This window comes from Setaria viridis, chromosome 5, assembly GCF_005286985.2.
Source record: "Setaria viridis chromosome 5, Setaria_viridis_v4.0, whole genome shotgun sequence".
NCBI classification, from domain to species: domain Eukaryota; kingdom Viridiplantae; phylum Streptophyta; class Magnoliopsida; order Poales; family Poaceae; genus Setaria; species Setaria viridis.
This window is the reverse complement of record NC_048267.2, coordinates 24029378-24047011: the sequence shown is the minus strand read 5'-3', so window position 1 is coordinate 24047011 and position 17634 is coordinate 24029378. Positions and strand designations below refer to the sequence as shown.

The following is a 17634-nucleotide window of genomic DNA, read 5'->3' as shown; positions in this document are numbered from 1 at the left end:
CCGGAGTAATAAGTGTGACTTATATTCAAATAGACAAAAACCTGGCAGACCCCTTTACAAAAGGGCTATCACGGAATGTGATAGAATGTGCATCAAGGGAGATGGGTATGAGACCCGTTTGAGTTGCCGCAGCGGTAACCTAACCTATGTGATCGGAGATCCCGTGAATTAGGATTTGGGAAAAACAAGCTGTCTATTGACTGAGGAGAGTGATTATTAAACCCTCTCTATGTGAAGATGCAATACTTTCAAGTGCTTTAAGGAAGTTTAGCAATATCCTTTAATGTGTTTCTATTGGCTTGATTAAGCGAAGATGCTGTCCTACACAACATTCTTGAAAGAACACACCTATATGAGCCTGACTGTAGAATGTTACAGTCTATGAGATTTGGGTGATCTCTAGTAAGCTCATGAAAGAGACCAGGGAGTACGACGTATATGCTCCACCTGCAGGTAGGCTACTGGCAACCAGGTACTAGTTCCGACTTTGAGTGAAACTTGTCCCCACAAAACTTGCAATTCAAGGCTTAGTCCATTGGTCAAGTTGTGGATAAATGTAGCTTGAAACTCTAGGCGAGAGTTCAACTCAACAGTCCTTGCTGAAACACTAGTATATCAAACAGTACTGAGAAAAATGCAAAACACCTAAATGGGTATTTGAGATCTAGTGGGAGATTGTTAGATATATAGGCTTGGCCATATAAATAATATCCTTAATAAATCTCAAAGGCCCATTAGCGTTAAGAGGGGGTACATCATTTATTAGTTCTGTATTGCTAATAGACGAGGGTGTGAGGGTTTTCCTCCCCATATATACAGACCACCTCCCTCATGGAAAAGACGCACCATAGACTACTATACGGGAAGGTCCCCAGGTTAGGGTATCCAAGGTAGTCTATACGAGTTGGGTTTTGCCTCTTCTCACTGCTACGCCGCCACCCTAGTCAACTCCATCTCAAGCGCCGGTGTGCACCGGCGAATGGGAGAGCAGGTCTCCGGAACCTCTCGCTCTTATGATCCTGCACCGGGAGAGGGCTGTTAGGATATGAGGTAGGCTACACTAGCGCAAATCAAAAATTTCTACCGCGTAAACCAGGAAAAATGTCGTATAAGGATCACGGGATTACCACTCGACGCACTACTGGTGCGGAAGATGTAGATTCGCGTCGATGCAGCGAAGTCGATCAACGTAGTCATACGTAGTCGATCACGTCGACGTCCAGCAGCTCCTCAGCAGCTCGTCCACGTGCAGCAAGATCTCCCTCGTGCCGCGGCTCGTCGTCGGCTCGTCGGCGGCTCGTCGTGGCTCGTCGGCGGCTCGTCGTGGCTCATCAGCGGCTCGTCCAAGTGCTGCAGGCGTAACACCTCCAAGGTATCCACACGTGCAGGGAGGAAGCGTCGCAAGCCGAACTGCTAGATCCATGAGTTGCAACAGGCGAGGGCGTCGGAGGCGCGACAGATGAGTTTCACCAAAAAGGTGTGAACCCTAGGGCGCCCCCACCCCTCTATTTATAGAGGTTCCTAACGGGCCTTTGGGTCCGAGGCCCATTAGTACTTCTAAACCTAATCCAACTCGGATCACATCCGAATTGGGCTTCCAGCCCCTTAAGTGTGCGACCCTATGGGTTCGAATACGTATAGACATGGCCCGAGTACTCCTACTCGGCCCAATAGTCGGTAGCGGCCTCTAGCAAGACGTGCCAACTCCTATACGCACACGAAGATCATATCAGACGAACCATCACAACATTATATACATGCTATTCCCTTTGCCTCACGATATTTGGTCTAGCTTCAAGCCGACCGCTCTTTCTCGATCCTGTGATTCGGAATCCCTTTGTAGGTTGACTCTTAACCGTACGTAGCATGGCCATGCATTTTCGGATCCGATCACTCGAGGGGCCCAGAGATATCACTCTCAATCAGAGAAGGGCAAATCTCATCTTGATTGACCATGTCTCATAGCATGCTTCTTGACAAACCCGAAAGCTACCTTTATAACTACCCTGTTACGGCGTAGCGTTTGATAGCCCCTAAGTAAGTCGATCCACATCTTGAATACATGCGACAATCTCAGGTCTAAGGATAAAGCGTATATGTTGTTTAAAAAAAAGAACTACTTCTCATGTTGGGTCAGTCCTAGCACATGTCTCCACATGTGCCCACATTATTAGTTCAAAATCTCCATGTCCATGACTTGTGAAACATAGTCATCAACTAATACATGTGCTAGTCTAATATTCATGTGTGTCCTCACATGAACTCCGACTAGGGACAACTTTTAGAATAACCATACAAGTAAAGAGTTTCACACACAATTCACATAATTGCAAATCAATTCAAGTAGCCTTTAATGGATATTCAAGGAACACAACATAAATCATGGATACAAATGAAATATCATCATCTCTATGATTGCCTCTAGGGCATACCTCCAATAAGGGCGAATAAGGTTTTTGGGAAGCGCTCCGCGCGACTACTCAAGGCCTTCACCACAGCTCGTCTTCCATCCAAGTTCGGCGTTGTGGCGTACCATCATCTTCAACGTCGTCTATTGTACTCCATCCACAACACCGTTGTCGTTTCATTAGCACTGCTTGTTGTCACGGCTGCACCCACTAAGAATGTACGCCGTGATCCGATCTGTTATTTTTGCATGTTTTCTGAGATAATAAAGTTGTGCTTGTTGTTGCCTAGTATGTTAGAGAATTGCATGCTAGGTTTTACTCTTGTCATGATAAATCTAGTTCGAAAATTAATCATACAGTTATCTAATTTTCCAACAATGATCAATTCAGTAAAAAAAAATGTGTTCTACGGGAGCCTTCTTCCCATCCTCTATGTCGCCGCCTCTCACTCCCCAACCATATCCCCTTAACAACACAACACCTCTTGTGAAGCTCTGCTGCCTTAAGAATGACCTTTTAAAGGGCACATCAGAGCCAATTGTGCTTGCTTCTGAGGCAGAGTCGAAGGTCAATTCAGATGCTAGAGGCACGATGAGGCAGATCTGATGGATCCATGTGCAGGTTATGACTGAGAAGGTGTTGAATGAAAAGAGAACGTGCTTGGCTGTAAGACCAACAATGCACGAAACGAACTGTGGAGTTCATTTATGCTATGATCTCATGGTTTTTCAGTGACCCGGGAAATGAAAATTATCTCTGGTCTAATGTTTCCTATTAATCTAACCTGTTGCTATTATGCTTTGCTCTAGATGGCAAACCTTACACAAAATGAAATTGTGATGTCTATCAAATAAGCTCTGTTACAGCAGCAACGGGGCCCATCCACTAGTGTATCTTATTAATTGCAACTAGTGGAGGTGCAAAATATGATTTTGACTTCCATGATGGTTAGGAATTTGCTTTAGTTAGGTCTGCTGGGGTGCTAACGGAGCGTCCATTACCCAGTCCAAATCTTCTGCTTTAGGGTGGAAATCAGGGAATTAGATTTCATGACTTTTTATGGGCTTTTTATGGGTTTTGCTTTATGTAACTTTACTGGCGTACTCACTAATGGAATATTTAAACATAAATGGGAAATGGAACACACCAGGCCAATGAATATAAGAATGGAAAGTAGCAAAGCGCCACTTTGTTTATTAAGATGCATGGCATCATTACTTACATCATATTCCACTTCCTGCTAGTAAAAGAAATACAATTGGTCGAAGGGATAAAAGATCTACCAAAAGCTAGGGACAAAAGATGGCATCATTTCTCTCGTCTCCCACTTACAAGTAAAAGAAATACAATTCATTATAGGGGTAAAAGGTCTATCATCAAAGGCTAGAGGATCATGTTTGATCACCATGTTAGTTAGGGTCCTTTAAATTAAGAGTTTTGCTATTTATCTGTTGACAGATTTTTAGAAGAAAATCTATCGAATTTTTGATGTTGCAAACACTATTCTTCGATATTTCAAAATATTTCGTCATTTCAGGGGAGGAAATATGGTAGATTCTCCTAATGTTACAGATCCTATTTACTATGTTTCAATGTATTGTTCTTGAATGTTGTATAGTACTTCATATTTTCAGTCAGATGCAACATGGGAGAATAACATCTGTAACATCGAGAATAACATATTCAACATCATAAAATTCCACCAATTTTACTTAAAAAATCTGTTGACAGATATATGGACACTCCCATGAAATTAAAGAGGGGGTTTGCACAGGAACATCTTGGATGAAGTTACAGTTTGTTCTAAATCATAAGGAATTGGATCTCAAAATTTCCTTTCGAAACCAGAACAGTGGGAATAGGTATTAAACAAAATTTGATACAACTCCCGTAGAAATACAGTTCCACGTATGGTGGATGAGTAGTCGCAAGAGGATCGCTAAGGAGAACATGAAGCAGTTCAACACCCTAAGTCGATTTGGAGAAAACGCAGCCTGCGTGAAAGATCAGCCTTGACACGCCTGCATCGTTTGTGCAGAAAATCTGAGCCGAAGGGAAATATGGGCTAAGTCCCTGGTTGAGATAGTTTTAGGTCGCGAAATTCAACCGTGAGATAGCAAGCAAGCTTAGTGTAATATGCGGACCAGCAAGCCTTGTCCAGGTCCTTGTAAAACTCCTTCCCCTACTTAATCAAAAGCATGTGTAGCATATTCTAAAAAGAACAACTGTGATAGCGGCATGCAAAGTAGTGAAGTGTTGTAGCCACATAAACCCTCAAAAAAATAGCGTACTTGTTCCAAACAAGAAAAACTTGAGCAAGCCCACCTTTCTAGAATCAAGCATAGCAGAGGCTCCACATAAAGTAGGGCTCAAGCTTGGCTCGTGAAAGCCCAACAATATTGCAGTTGTATGCAAAAGTAAAAAACCTATATAAAAGCTCAACAAAAAATCGGGCATGTTTGGCTCCAGGGTGCAAAGTTCAGCACCCGTCACATCGGATGTTTGGATACTAATTAGTAGTATTAAACATAGGCTAATTACAAAACTAATTGCACAGATGGAGTCTAATTCGCCAGACGAATCTATTAAACCTAATTAGTCCATGATTTGACAATGTGGTGCTACAGTAACCATTTGCTAATGATGGATTAATTAAGCTTAATAGATTCATCTCGCGAATTAGACTGCATCTGTGCAATTAGTTTTGTAATTAGCTCATGTTTAATCCTCCTAATTAGCATCCGGACATCTGATGTGACATTGCACCTCGTATCAAACATCCCTAAGTAAACTAAGCAATACTTAATTTGTTACGTTCTTGTGGTGGAAATTAACCATCTGGGTTCTAGCTAGTCTCTGACGCAGCATATGGTTGCTCACATTCCATAGGTTCACGTGGTGACTTCGTCATCAAGATCAAGATTTGCCCCAATCCAGTCTCTTGGATGTTTTGAAAAAAAAAACGCTTGAGTAAAAAATAATAAGGCTGACCAGTTGATCTGAAGGTCAGGCCATAACCAAGCATATTAGAGGTTCAGATCTTGAGCTCAAGGCTTGATCTTATTTTATTCCAAGCTCAAGTTGAGCTCGATTTGTGCCTAGAGATGGGTCAGCTTGAGTAGCTCGTGAGCCTCAACCTTTCTTACTACCTTGTAATGGTGGGATCCCGTCCATCTATTACTCTTGCCACATTGCCACGTCACAAAATCTTTTTTTTTACGGTCGTGCCTTAGCAAGTTTTTCATTAAGAGGAAGAGAGTTACAACAACACTACTACGAGAGAACCCTCGTAACGCAAAGTTACAAAGTACCACCAAGAAGGTGGCAAGTAACCTGACACAACACGAACCAGAGCAAGCAAGCAGCAAGAAAGGGGGGAAGGGACCCTGCAACCTAAAAAACTAAAGATAACCTAAACAACTGAACCTGCAAAAGAAAGATACATCATCAATAAAGTTGCCTAAAGGTGCCCAAAGGTGGCGAAGCATCCACCCAAGCAACATGACCAAGGCGGCAAAGCATCCGCCTAAGCACACGGCGGCAAAGCATCCACCCGAACATAACAATTATGGCAAAGCATCCACTCAAGAAGCACAACCATATCGGCAAAGCATCCGCCTAAGCACACGGCGGCAAAGTATCCACCCAAACATAACAACAGTGGCAAAGCATCTACCCGAAGAGCATAAACCGAGAAGCAAAGCATCCGCTCGGAGAAAGCATCATCCAACGTAACGGGGCGGCAAAGCATCTGCTAGACGACAACAACCCAATGTAAGCAACCAAGACGACGATGGTCAATGTGATGCGAGGTAGGCACAGAAGAAGAATCTCCTAGAGAAGAGTTGACGACAACCACCACCACCACCAAGCTGATACCCGGTGTCCCAAGACAGATAGGGATGGCAATCCCACAAACGGATGCACGGGCAGTAACCACATGCCAACAATTGCAGTCAAACCGCCGCCACACAGCAAGCCATGTGGACGCAGAGCCAGCCACCAGAAGGAGCCCTCCCAGAAGCGGAGGATGGCACGGCCCCCACCTGTGGAGCAGAAGCGAAGGCGGGCACTTGGGGAAGCACCAAGTGGGCCAGTCCTCCGGCCACCCTCATCGACAGAGAGGGAAAGTCCCCAACCAAGGCCTAGACGCTCCCATTGGAGGGGGGGCGGCAGGATCACAGCGCAGCAACGGCCACGGTGCGACGCGCCGGCGAAGACAATGCAGCAGCAGCGGGCCTAGCGCGTAGATTCGGTATCGATCCAGCCATGGGAGACGCAGATCAAGCCTCCGGCGACTGGCGTCTACCTCGACTGGCAGGAAAATCGCGACCGGAGTTGACTGGGCTCTAGGATTGAGGAGTAGAGAAAGGAGGAAAGAGAGGGAGGGGGGCGCAGCGCAGCCGCAAGCCGCCGCCGCTGCCGCCACTACCTAGTGGCGGCGGCCGCCGCCAGGGCTCGTTGCGGCGCCCGCCGAGTCACCTGGACGATGACAACGGGGCCCTCGGCTAGAAGAGTTAGGCTAAGGCCCTGTTTGGCAACCCACTCCTAAACTTTAGTACCTGTCACATCGGATGTTTAGATACTAATTAGGAGTATTAAATATAGTCTAATTACAAAACTAATTGCACAGATAGAGTCTAATTCGCGAGACGAATCTATTAAGCCTAATTAGTCCATGATTTGACAATGTGGTGCTACAGTAACCATTTGCTAATGATGGATTAATTAGGCTTAATAGATTCGTCTCGTGAATTAGTACAGAGGTTCTGCAGTTATTTTTATAATTAGCTCATGTTTAGTCCTCCTAATTAGCGTCCGAACATCCGATGTGACCCTCCTAAAGTTTAGTACATCGTATCCAAACACCCCTAAGTTAGAGAATCCCACAAAATCCAAATGTAGAGTTCACTTGGAATAACTTTATTTTCTTTGGTGACACGTATGTAATTCAGTAAAATTCGATGGGCGTGTGTGTTTTGTAGTCTTAACACTACAAGATTCCATTCATTACTATTTCCTTCTCCAAAGGTTGCCAGCATTTTAGTATAATGCATAGGAGCATTTTCCAAGATTGAAAAAACGAATTGCCTATAGAATTTTTCGGATCAAAAATACTAGACAGGAAAGTATAGGATTCCCGTCGGTCACTTGTTAGCAACTCTCAACATTTGTTACATATTGCAGTGTAAGTATATTTTTTTTCTTCTTAAAATGTAATAATGATGCACATTTAGCCTATGAGCTTGTGTACATAAAAGCGATGCCCTAAGGAAATTCCAACGGGTACTACAAGAGCAAATCCCAGAACAAAAGATCTAAACCTGAAAGTTTTTAATTCGAATTAATTAAACGTAACTCCCAGTTGAGAAATACTAGACGAGAGGACAGAAAACTATAGGATTCCCATCGGCCAGTTCCTAGAAACTCTCGACATATGGTTATACATCTTGCAGTGTAAGCCTATGACGATGAGCTTGTATATACAAAGGCGATGCTCTAAGGAGGTTCCAACGGGTAGAAGAACAAAAATCACATTACAAAACATCTAAACCTGATTCAAGTTGAACGTAATTTCCAGTTGAGAAATAGCCGAATTAGACCTTTTGCATTTATATCCAACGACAAATCAAACCACCGGTCACCGGAGACCGGTGGCCGGACGTGATTAATATTTGCGGCCGGCCACGGTGCAGGATATATTTTGGGTGCATACGCCATGCAACCACGTAGTGTAGTTGAAGGATGAACTAGCAGGTGACGATTTTTTTTTAAAAAAAATGTATTAGCTAGTAGGCAGGTGGCGATGCTGAATTAGTCTAGCTAGAGACGTTTAATAATTTAGAAACAAACGGCACAAAAGAACAAGCTCAACGACGCCTGGTGGACAATGTCGAATTAATTGTAAAGTTTGGCCTGTTCCCAACTTACTCATCATTTCTGGACTCTGGAGAGCCTAAATTCAACCAAGTAGCGACGGCTTGTCCCGTGCCCCCGCCTGGGAAACAGACGAATTGAGTGACCATCTTCAAACAGACGAGGTCCATCTTGAAACAGACGAATTGAGTGACCGGCCGGCCGGCAGGCCTGCATCCTTTTTATGATACCGCCTCATACAAATATTAGACTTAGTACACACACTTCAGGGCAGGTGAAAAATCGACTGTAGCAGTGCCAACTAGCTTAAAACGAATTGTAATTTGAAACAGAGGGAGTACCAAGCAGCGACCATTGGCAACGACAGGTATAGGGAGCAGAGTTAGCAATATTACAACTGACCTATGCAATGGACATTAACAGCTCAAGTTAGCAGTCTTGCTTTCAACAGCATACACATTACAATAATTCATCATTACGATGATTCCAGTCTAGATTTTAGCTTGACGAGGGATTGTGAAAACTAAATCCCGAAAGAATAACACAAGTGTATACGCGTACAGTTGTGCGAGTACAATGGGTAGGAATGTCCTTGAGAACAAACTTGAAAGGAGAGCCTCATACAAAAAATTCACAAGGAATGTAATAAATTCACACACGGCAGTGCAAGAACCATTCTCCTTCAAATAAAAATAAAAGGAGTGCATTTTTCTTCCCTGCGTGGAAGCATGACGGTTGATCATCTACCGGTGGAGACACCACTAAATACTTCAGCATCACCACCAAGTGACGCTTCCCACTCAATTGAGGTCAGATGGATTTGAGAAAGAGTTGGCATGATGTCCCTCATCTCAGGCCGGTTCAGTGGATCCTCACTTAGGCACCACATCGAAATGTTTGCCATCTATAAAACAGATAAAGGACAGATTCAACTAAATGAGATGTTTCCATGAAATATAAGGTATACACATTCGCCTTTCACTAACCTTGCACACTTCTTCAATGGGGTAGTTGTCCTTCAAGTTGGGATCAATAATTGTCTCCATAGAGCTCTCTAAATCATCTGATTTGAAGGCTTTCCTCATCTGTTCACAGAATGACATATATTTATTGTTTTCATTGTATCATCGATAGTGCTGAAAATCAGTAAGCAAACCACAAAAATGAATAACATCAGACATTCTTAAGTGTTTTCATGGGCACGTACAATTGAGATTAGTGACTTCATCTTATTCACTTCTTTATTATCCCGCATAAGTGCACGGAGTCCAGTGATGAGCTCTGCAAGAACTACTCCAAATGCGTACACGTCAGACTTGGTAGTCATGTGAAGTTCAAGAACTGATCTGCAGCATTATATATATACGAGTGAGTACTAAAGAAATTCCATCTGCTGGTCGAAGTGCACATCAAATTAAAAAGAAAACTAACTCAGGTGGAAGGTAGCCTGGTGTTCCAACTAAACGAGTCGCCACACATTCTTCTTCATCGCTGCGTTGAACAAGCTTCACTAGCCCGAAATCTGCAACCTGTTAAACAGGTAATAATAAGGTGGTGGTATCTGAGCAAGCACACTAGAATTTGATGGTTCAAAAGAAACTCACTTTAGCTCTTAATCCATTATCAAGAAGAATATTGCTAGTTTTGATGTCACGATGCACATAGCAGTCCTTTGTATGGTCATGGATGTACTCAATACCACGTGCTGAATCCAATGCTATCTGTGTTCTTGCAGTCCACGAAAGAGGTTGGTGACCTAAAAGAAATTCTCATGAAAGCAAGTTTGTTTCTGTTTAAACTCAATGACATGCACTGGTTCATATACTCCATCCTAAGTCGTTCTAGCTTTATCCTAAGTCAAACTTTTATAGCTTTGAACAAATTTATAGAAAAATGCACAAAATACCTACAACTTCAAACTAGTGTCACCAGATAGAACATGAAAAATATTTTGATAGCGTATTTATTTGATATGGTAGATGTTCATATATTTTTCTATAAACTTGGTCAAAGTTCGACAAGTTTGACTTAGGACAAAGATAAAACAACCTACAATTTGGAACGGATATTCTGGCCTCTAGTTCCAAAATTATAACAACAGATATCGTTTGCAATTTTAAATAATTCTGGCCTCTAGTTAATTGGGTAATGCATTTATGAGACCTAATAAATAATAATCTTATGAAAACTTTATCTAGATGGCACGCCTAAATATCCCTAAAAACATTTATTGTTAAAACTATATTAGTCTTAAATTCTATTTACTGGAGGGAGCGCTACCTAAACTTGACATAACTCCATCACTGTCTTTCTGTTGCATACCTTTCAGCAATGGATCGTGCAGATGATCATTAAGTGAACCATTCTGGACATATTCGTACACAAGGTACAGGTGATCATCCCCAGCAGCATAACCAATCAACTCAACCTTTGTGTAATTTAAGTGTTAAGAAAAGTTTCAGTTTGCATGTAAATGATCATCACACAAAGATATTCATTCCCTCCTAGATTCTATGAATTTAAGTACATACCACATTTATATGATGTACTTTGCACAGAACTTTCAGCTCTGCAAAGAACTCCTTTGATTTGCTTGCTTTCATCTTCTTAATTGCAATTTCCTGCGATCAAAATCACACATAAGGATCCTTCTAATTCATGATTATAATATCCCGCATATGATTACAGAGAGAATCTTACATGCGCTCCTATGAAACCAAGGTAAACACTCCCATATCCTCCCTCACCGATCTTTCTTTTCTCATCGAAATTAGCAGTAGCATCTCCAACTATTTTCAAGCTGAAAATAACAGGCCTCTCTGTTTGGAATGGATCAATATCTGCAAACAATCAATTCTGAGTAATGAGATATACTCCCTCCGTCCCAAAATACTATTCGTTTTGGATTTTCTAGATACATAACTTTTGCTATGTATCTAGACATATTATATATCTAGGTGCATATCAAAAGCTATGTACCTAGAAAAGCCAAAACGAATAGTGATTTGGGACGGTGGGAGTATATGTTTAGCAAATATCTATTTTCAGAGTAAGGTAGCACACAAGACCTGTTATTCTCATAGAAGGAAAGAAACGGCTCTCCAGAGCAGCAATGCTTGTGTTGCTAGGAGCTCTCTCCATTTTAATCTCCGGTGCTTCAACATTGTGCTGAGAAGACCTCCTTTTCAGCCGAAGGATGACAGTGAACACACAGAGGAGCAGTATTGCAGCTGATATGGATACTGCTATTATGATTGACAAACTACCAATCTCTAAAAGTGATCAAAATGAAGAAAAGAGAAGGCAAAACGTTAACTTTCAGTGAACGGGGCAGAAAATCACACTTATTGATAGAAGAAAATTAAATTTCACAGAACAGAATCATCTGCTTCTCATATTATATCAAATGTAGAATGCCAGTGGTACAAATATCTTGTAGCAAAAACCATATGAATGAGTTTAAGTATTTTAAAAAAGGTAAATATGAAAATATTTAGTTGGGAATAATCAATGACTCACTTTTCTTAGAAGATCCAGAACTTCCCATCGGGATAAACAAGATCCACCCAGGTTTAATGAAATCAGGATTTTTTACACTTGGATTCAAGTTTAAGATATCTTGTGAACTTGATCTGAACAAGCTTGCAATAGTGCTCAGGGTATCTTCCTCCTGTACTGCATAGGACAAGACTCCATCTGACGCTGTTGAGGAACACCCACAAGGAAGGTGAACAGTTATCGTGTCCGTGTCATTTGCAATCAGTACCTTGCCATCACCAACATCCATTGCAAGACCACTGAATTTGTTGATCTTGACAGTATCAGGTGTATCGTGCTCCTCCACTTTGTACTGAGTATCATGAAAGAAAGCAGTCAGTGTGTTGTTGATAGCCTCACACATGCATGGCACACCCATCAACAGGTCCTCTGAACCAGAGAGTCGCTTGATAGGCTGGATGAGAGATGCATTCCCATTGAAGACAGAGATTGTCTCTGACAAGTTACGCCCTTCAGGAGTGACATAGAGGAATGAGTTGCATGAAGGGTTGATGGACACAGCATTACAGTGCATGGGTTGCCATTCTGCAGTTGATGCTATGCTTTTTCGCGAATCAATCAAAGAAGCGCTAGTATGGTGGTGTTGCAGAAACAAGCTGAGGAAGAACAGGAAACAAAGGTTGGCCATGGTGGGCAAGCGGAGAGGCAAATGAAATTTGGTTAGAGATGATGTTTATTTGTAGCACAAACTTGTCTTCTTGTGCTTGTATGATACCTTGGACTTCCTGGGATGTCAATTGCCTGGCACAACCAGTTATCGTACAGCTGTAACTGTTGTTCCTTGTTAAATCCGCTTCCCTGAAGCTCTACATGATTTGGACCATAGGAAAATGACATTATAGAGTATTTGAGATTTTCACAATGTCCACCAACTCTAGTCCAATACTAAAGAAATTGGCCAGCTAGCTGCAGGCCTCATGGACTATGAAGGAGTCAAGCTTGTCTTTGGCTTCCAACATCTGGCATATTTTGCATGGTTTAGAGTTAATTATTATACTTTTAAACCTGAACATAATAAAACTGAAAAGGACAGCATGGCATAGGCTATTTGCTAAGGGAGCATGTTGACTATTCAGTCATTAAATTCAACACTGATGGATACGGATGAAAATGTGCTATTAATATTTCTCAATAATACTGCAGCACGGCATGAAAGTATGACAACTTTACTGTACAAATAACAAAACATATAAAGCCTGGAAAGAAAGTACTGTGTTTCTGATCTTTTACAAAGTTCATAGTCCAAAATATATCATTTATTTCACATTAGCCAAATGCATGTCACGACAGAGCTACAAAATGGTAGTGACTAGAGAGGCTGTACTTCTAAGGGTATCATTTGACAGGTACTATCCACTTGTCTTACTAAAAAGATTGTGCCAATAAGAGAACTAGAACTACCAGTGCTGTGTGCTGGCGCAGACAAACAAAATTTAACAGTAGTCTACTTTAACTTCTACCCCTGTTTGACTGAGGGAAATTTCTCCAGGATTTACTTCGAATTTAAACTAAGCCCTAGGATTTGAACCCAAATGCCCCTAGCTAAACATGCCCTTAGAATGCTCAATATTTTAAAAAAAATGTAACAGAACGGCTCCCCAATAGGGGACTGCAGCACCCGGCCGCCTGCCCATTGTGTGACCAGGCACAAGAAACAGCCCAACACCTATTGTTATCTTGCGTGTTCACCTGGCACATCTGGTCTTTGATCTTTCTGCATCTAAATTTGGTCGTTGATATGCCGGCTGATTCATCTAGTTTTTCAGCTTGCTGGGGTCAAGTCATCAGAGCAGCACCAAAAGCTTTGTGGAAAGGAATAAATTCCCTCATCATACTGGTGGCATGGGAAATCTGGAAGCATCGTAATTCCTGCGTTTTTGAGGGCGCTCTTCCTAGCATTCAGTTTCTCCTTCAGGCAATAACAAATGAAAGCACCCTTTGGTGCTTGGCAGGTGCTTCTAAACTTAGGGAACTGCTGGCTAGGTCGCTTGCACCAGCCGCCTAGGCGTGGTGTTCTGGGTCTTGTTTCGCGCTGTTGTTAAACGGCGCGCTTGTCCTAGCTTAATAGTGGGTTGTGTGTTTTGTGTTGTGTTGTGTGAGTTCTGGGGGTGTTCTGTGCTAAGGATAGGGGTTTTCCGTTTTCTTTGTACTTTCTTCTCTCTATTAGTGAAATGACATGCAGCTCTCCTGCGTAGTTCAAGAAAAAAAAATGTAACAAAACAAGGGTAGAATTAATATAAATATTGTAAAACTGCTAATTTAACAGTAGCACAAATGATTGGTGTTGTCAAAGAGTGGAGGAAATGACTGGGGGATTTGACGGGTCGAGCTACAAAACATAGACATGGGATTGGTATTGTCATTGATCAAGTTTTGTACGAGAAAGGTAATGAAGGTAATAAAAATATTAAATATTACAATTACAACGTACGGGCACAGCAGTGATCTGTATGTAAGACTACCATATCAGAAAATGAGCAATAGATTTGTCAATTAACTAGTATTTTGAAAACCACGGAGATAAAGGAGTAAGTAATTAGTGTTCCAAATTTAAATTTATACCACAACAAACATGAAAGCAGTAACAAGCAGCATGCAAACTAACGCTTGCATGATTATAACAGAGGACAGAGTAAAGAACATATTAAGCTAAAATTGAACAAGTATAACATTTCATGGGTTTCAGCAGATTTTCTCTACCAGAACATAATGATATTAGAACATAGAGTTCATATGTACTCCCTCCATCTCAAAATGTAAGGCGCACCAATCCAAGATTCAAACATTTTAAACTTTTGACAATACTTAGTCTAAGAATTTATACATTATACCACAAATATTTGATAGCAGTGGGTTTGTATTTGAAAACACTTTCATACGATGTCAATTTTATGATTATATACATTATAATATGAGATATAAATGGTCAAAATGTGACATTAGAGATTGCATCAGGTCAAACCGCGCATTATATTCTGAGATGGAGGGAGTACTTGATATCTGACGTGCTTTTCAGTGACTGATGCCAACCATCATTTCTTTACTTTGCCAACCCAACTTATCCCTCTGTTCTTGTACATTTCTTCTTTTGACAATTCCTCCCTAACCTCCTCAGCATCCCACCACATCTCTTGTGAGGTATAAAGGTTTGAGAGCATGACCCTGTAAGCAGCTTTGTCTGGATTGAATTGAAAAAGCTTTTCAGCAACAATCCTGCCAAGGTTGGAATCACAATGGACACAGCAACCCCAAAGCAATGCACCCCACACACCACAATCTGGTTGTATTTGCATTGTCTGTATAAGATCATATGCCTCCTTCAGCTGGCCAAATGTTGCGAGAAGCCTCACCATGTACACATAGTGCTCCATTTCAATCACTATCTGGAACTCATCCCTCATTCTCCTGAACAACTTCCATCCCTCCTCCAAGTTTCCCACATGACAACAAGCAGCAAGTAAAGCAGAGAAGGTAGCACTATCAGGCCTGAGCCCATCATTGACCATCTCATCAAGGACTTCAATGGCCTTAGTTGCAAAACCATGAGTTCCAAGGTTTGATATGACCGTGTTGTATATGACTGAGTTCTTATTAGGTATTTGGCAGAACACCCAATATCCGAGCTCAGCGAAACCACATTTTGCATATGCATCCATTAGTGAAGATGAGACTGTAACGTCCTTATCAGCTCCAAGCCTAAGCACATAACAATGGACCTCCCTGGTATGGTTGATAGCAGTTGTAGAAGCACATGCTGAGAGAACACTAGAAATCAAAACACTGTCAGGCCTCCTCCCAGTAAAGCACATTTGTCTGAACAAATCAAATGACTCCATGTACTTGCCAGTTTGCAATAACCCAGTAATCAGTGATGACCAGGTAACCAAATCTGCATCTGGAAAGTTATGAAACAGGCTTTGGCCAGATTCCATGCACCCACACCTCATGTACATGGAAACAAGTGCGCTTCTCACATGGTGTCCGGAGTCATAACCCCCTTTGACACACACTCCATGAACCGCTTGACCAAATACAAGCACTTCAGGGTTCCATAAGCATGACACTAAGCCAACCATTGAATACCCATCCGGCTGCTCCCCAGCTCTCCGCATTGCAGAAAACATCTGGAGACCATCATGCCACATTCCCCGGTACCCATACCCAGAAATCATGGAGTTCCAGAGAACCAAGTCCGGCTCACGCAATCCATCGAACACGCGGCGAGCATCGTCCACGAGGCCAAGCTTCGCGTACGCGCTGACAAGCGCGCTCCCAACAATGGGATGCAAGCACATGCCGCGAGACGACGCGACACCATGGACGACCTTCACGGCGCCCGGGCGCAAGCAGTCGGCGCAGGCGCGGAGGACGCAGGCGAAGGTGTGAGCGTCGGGCGGGGTGGCGGAGCGGCGCATGCGGGAGAAGAGCGCGAGCGCCGCGGGGAGGTCGAGGCGGCGGGCGTGGGCGCGGATGAGCGCGTTGTGGAGGAGCGGCGAGGCCGGGCGGGGCGCCTCGTCCAGCAGGCGCCGGGCCGAGGCGAGGTCGCCGCGCGCGGCGTAGGAGCGGAGGAGGAGGAGACGGAGGTCAGCGGGGCCGTGGGCGGCGGAGGGGGGAGCGAGAATGAGGCGCGCGTGGAACTGCTTAGTGTGGGGGATGGATAGAGGGAGGACGGCACCATTGCAGGACGCGATTGCGGCGGCGGCGTACGGTGTTTTCCCGCGCATACAGTGTCGGGCGCAGCAATAGGGCAGTCTTTTCCTCCTAGAATTGTCGTCCTGGCGCCGGCGTCGGTGTTTTTCTGCGGCGTCGGCCCTGTCGAGCGTCGGTCGGAGGAAAACGATGACGCGAACTGGCTTGAGCGAAGGCCGAAGGGGTGCGTTTTAGATGGGCCGGCCTGAATTCGATGATTCTATGGCCCAATAGCCCATTGCTGCCTGCAAAATAACCCAATTTCCAAAGCTCGGGTTCAAAAGTGGATCGGCAATCTCGGGTCCAAGGACGGCCTTCTATGAGAGAATCACGCACGCTGCGGTCGCGGCGCTGCTGTGCTCAAATGATGGCATCAGGGTTAGGCCTTATTTCAATTTGGACCGGGCTGCGCCCATTGTGTGCTTCAGGGGCCCGGGGTTGCTAGGCCGAAACTGGAAGGCCTGTCATGGTCGACAGATGGAAATATACTCCCACCAGAATATTTTGGCTGATTGTTATGTCTGTCCATCTCACCATCTGTGTGTATCGGTTTGTGATGGTTTCCAGTATCCGGGCCGGGTTTACAGTCTATAAGCTGGTGGTGGTGTTTGTCTACAGTCTAGGGTCCCAGAGTCCGAAAGGCCACCTAACAGAAACAGTACCGTGATCTTAATCATTTTCCCACCACTATAAACTTTCCGATCCACCTCCCGCATCATTACCATGCATCTTCATTTAATTTTTCTTTTCTAACTAGGGCACCACAGCACTTGGTTGGCACAGTTGTATTGACATTCACTCCTCCATTGGTTCAGCAAAGATGCGTACAGGTTTGATGCGATGGTCCTCTAATCCGTGCTTGACAAGGACATGTGTACATGCTACATTTGAAGGGTTCTGATGGAACAAGTATGCTGTGGCCTTTGGATAGCTAGCCACTGCCGGTGCAGGATGGTACCGGGGCTCATTACATGCAAGTCGCCACTAGGTACATATATAGGACCAAGTGGGTGAACTCCGATTCCCACAGGTGGAAAACGCGGTTTTAGTCGCGGTTGGATAGAGCCATAGATCCCGAAAATCCAACCAGGACTAAATTTTC

General features: G+C 43.4%; 2 protein-coding genes across 3 annotated transcripts; both read right to left on the bottom strand.

The window, feature by feature from the left end:
- Window positions 1–8667: 8667 nt before the first annotated feature.
- On the bottom strand, window positions 8668–14978 carry LOC117857964 (lysM domain receptor-like kinase 3). Of its 2 annotated transcripts, XM_072293539.1 has the most exons (12): window positions 14837–14978; window positions 12559–12802; window positions 11805–12439; window positions 11354–11557; window positions 10986–11125; window positions 10817–10906; window positions 10608–10713; window positions 9890–10041; window positions 9717–9814; window positions 9493–9631; window positions 9272–9370; window positions 8668–9189 (listed from the first exon to the last, which is right to left on the bottom strand). In XM_072293539.1, exons 2-12 carry the CDS (start codon window positions 12678–12680, stop codon window positions 9025–9027), a joined length of 1950 nt encoding a protein of 649 aa, XP_072149640.1. In that variant the 5' UTR covers window positions 12681–12802; window positions 14837–14978; the 3' UTR covers window positions 8668–9024. The 2 variants fall into 2 exon arrangements, with proteins under 2 accessions (XP_072149640.1, XP_072149641.1); XM_072293540.1 differs by lacking the exon at window positions 14837–14978 and having other exon boundaries at window positions 11805–14663.
- Window positions 14797–16665, bottom strand: LOC117857965 (putative pentatricopeptide repeat-containing protein At1g64310). Its single transcript, XM_034740910.2, has one exon. The coding sequence runs from the start codon at window positions 16565–16567 to the stop codon at window positions 14876–14878; it is 1692 nt and encodes a 563-aa protein (XP_034596801.1). The 5' UTR covers window positions 16568–16665; the 3' UTR covers window positions 14797–14875.
- Window positions 16666–17634: the final 969 nt, after the last annotated feature.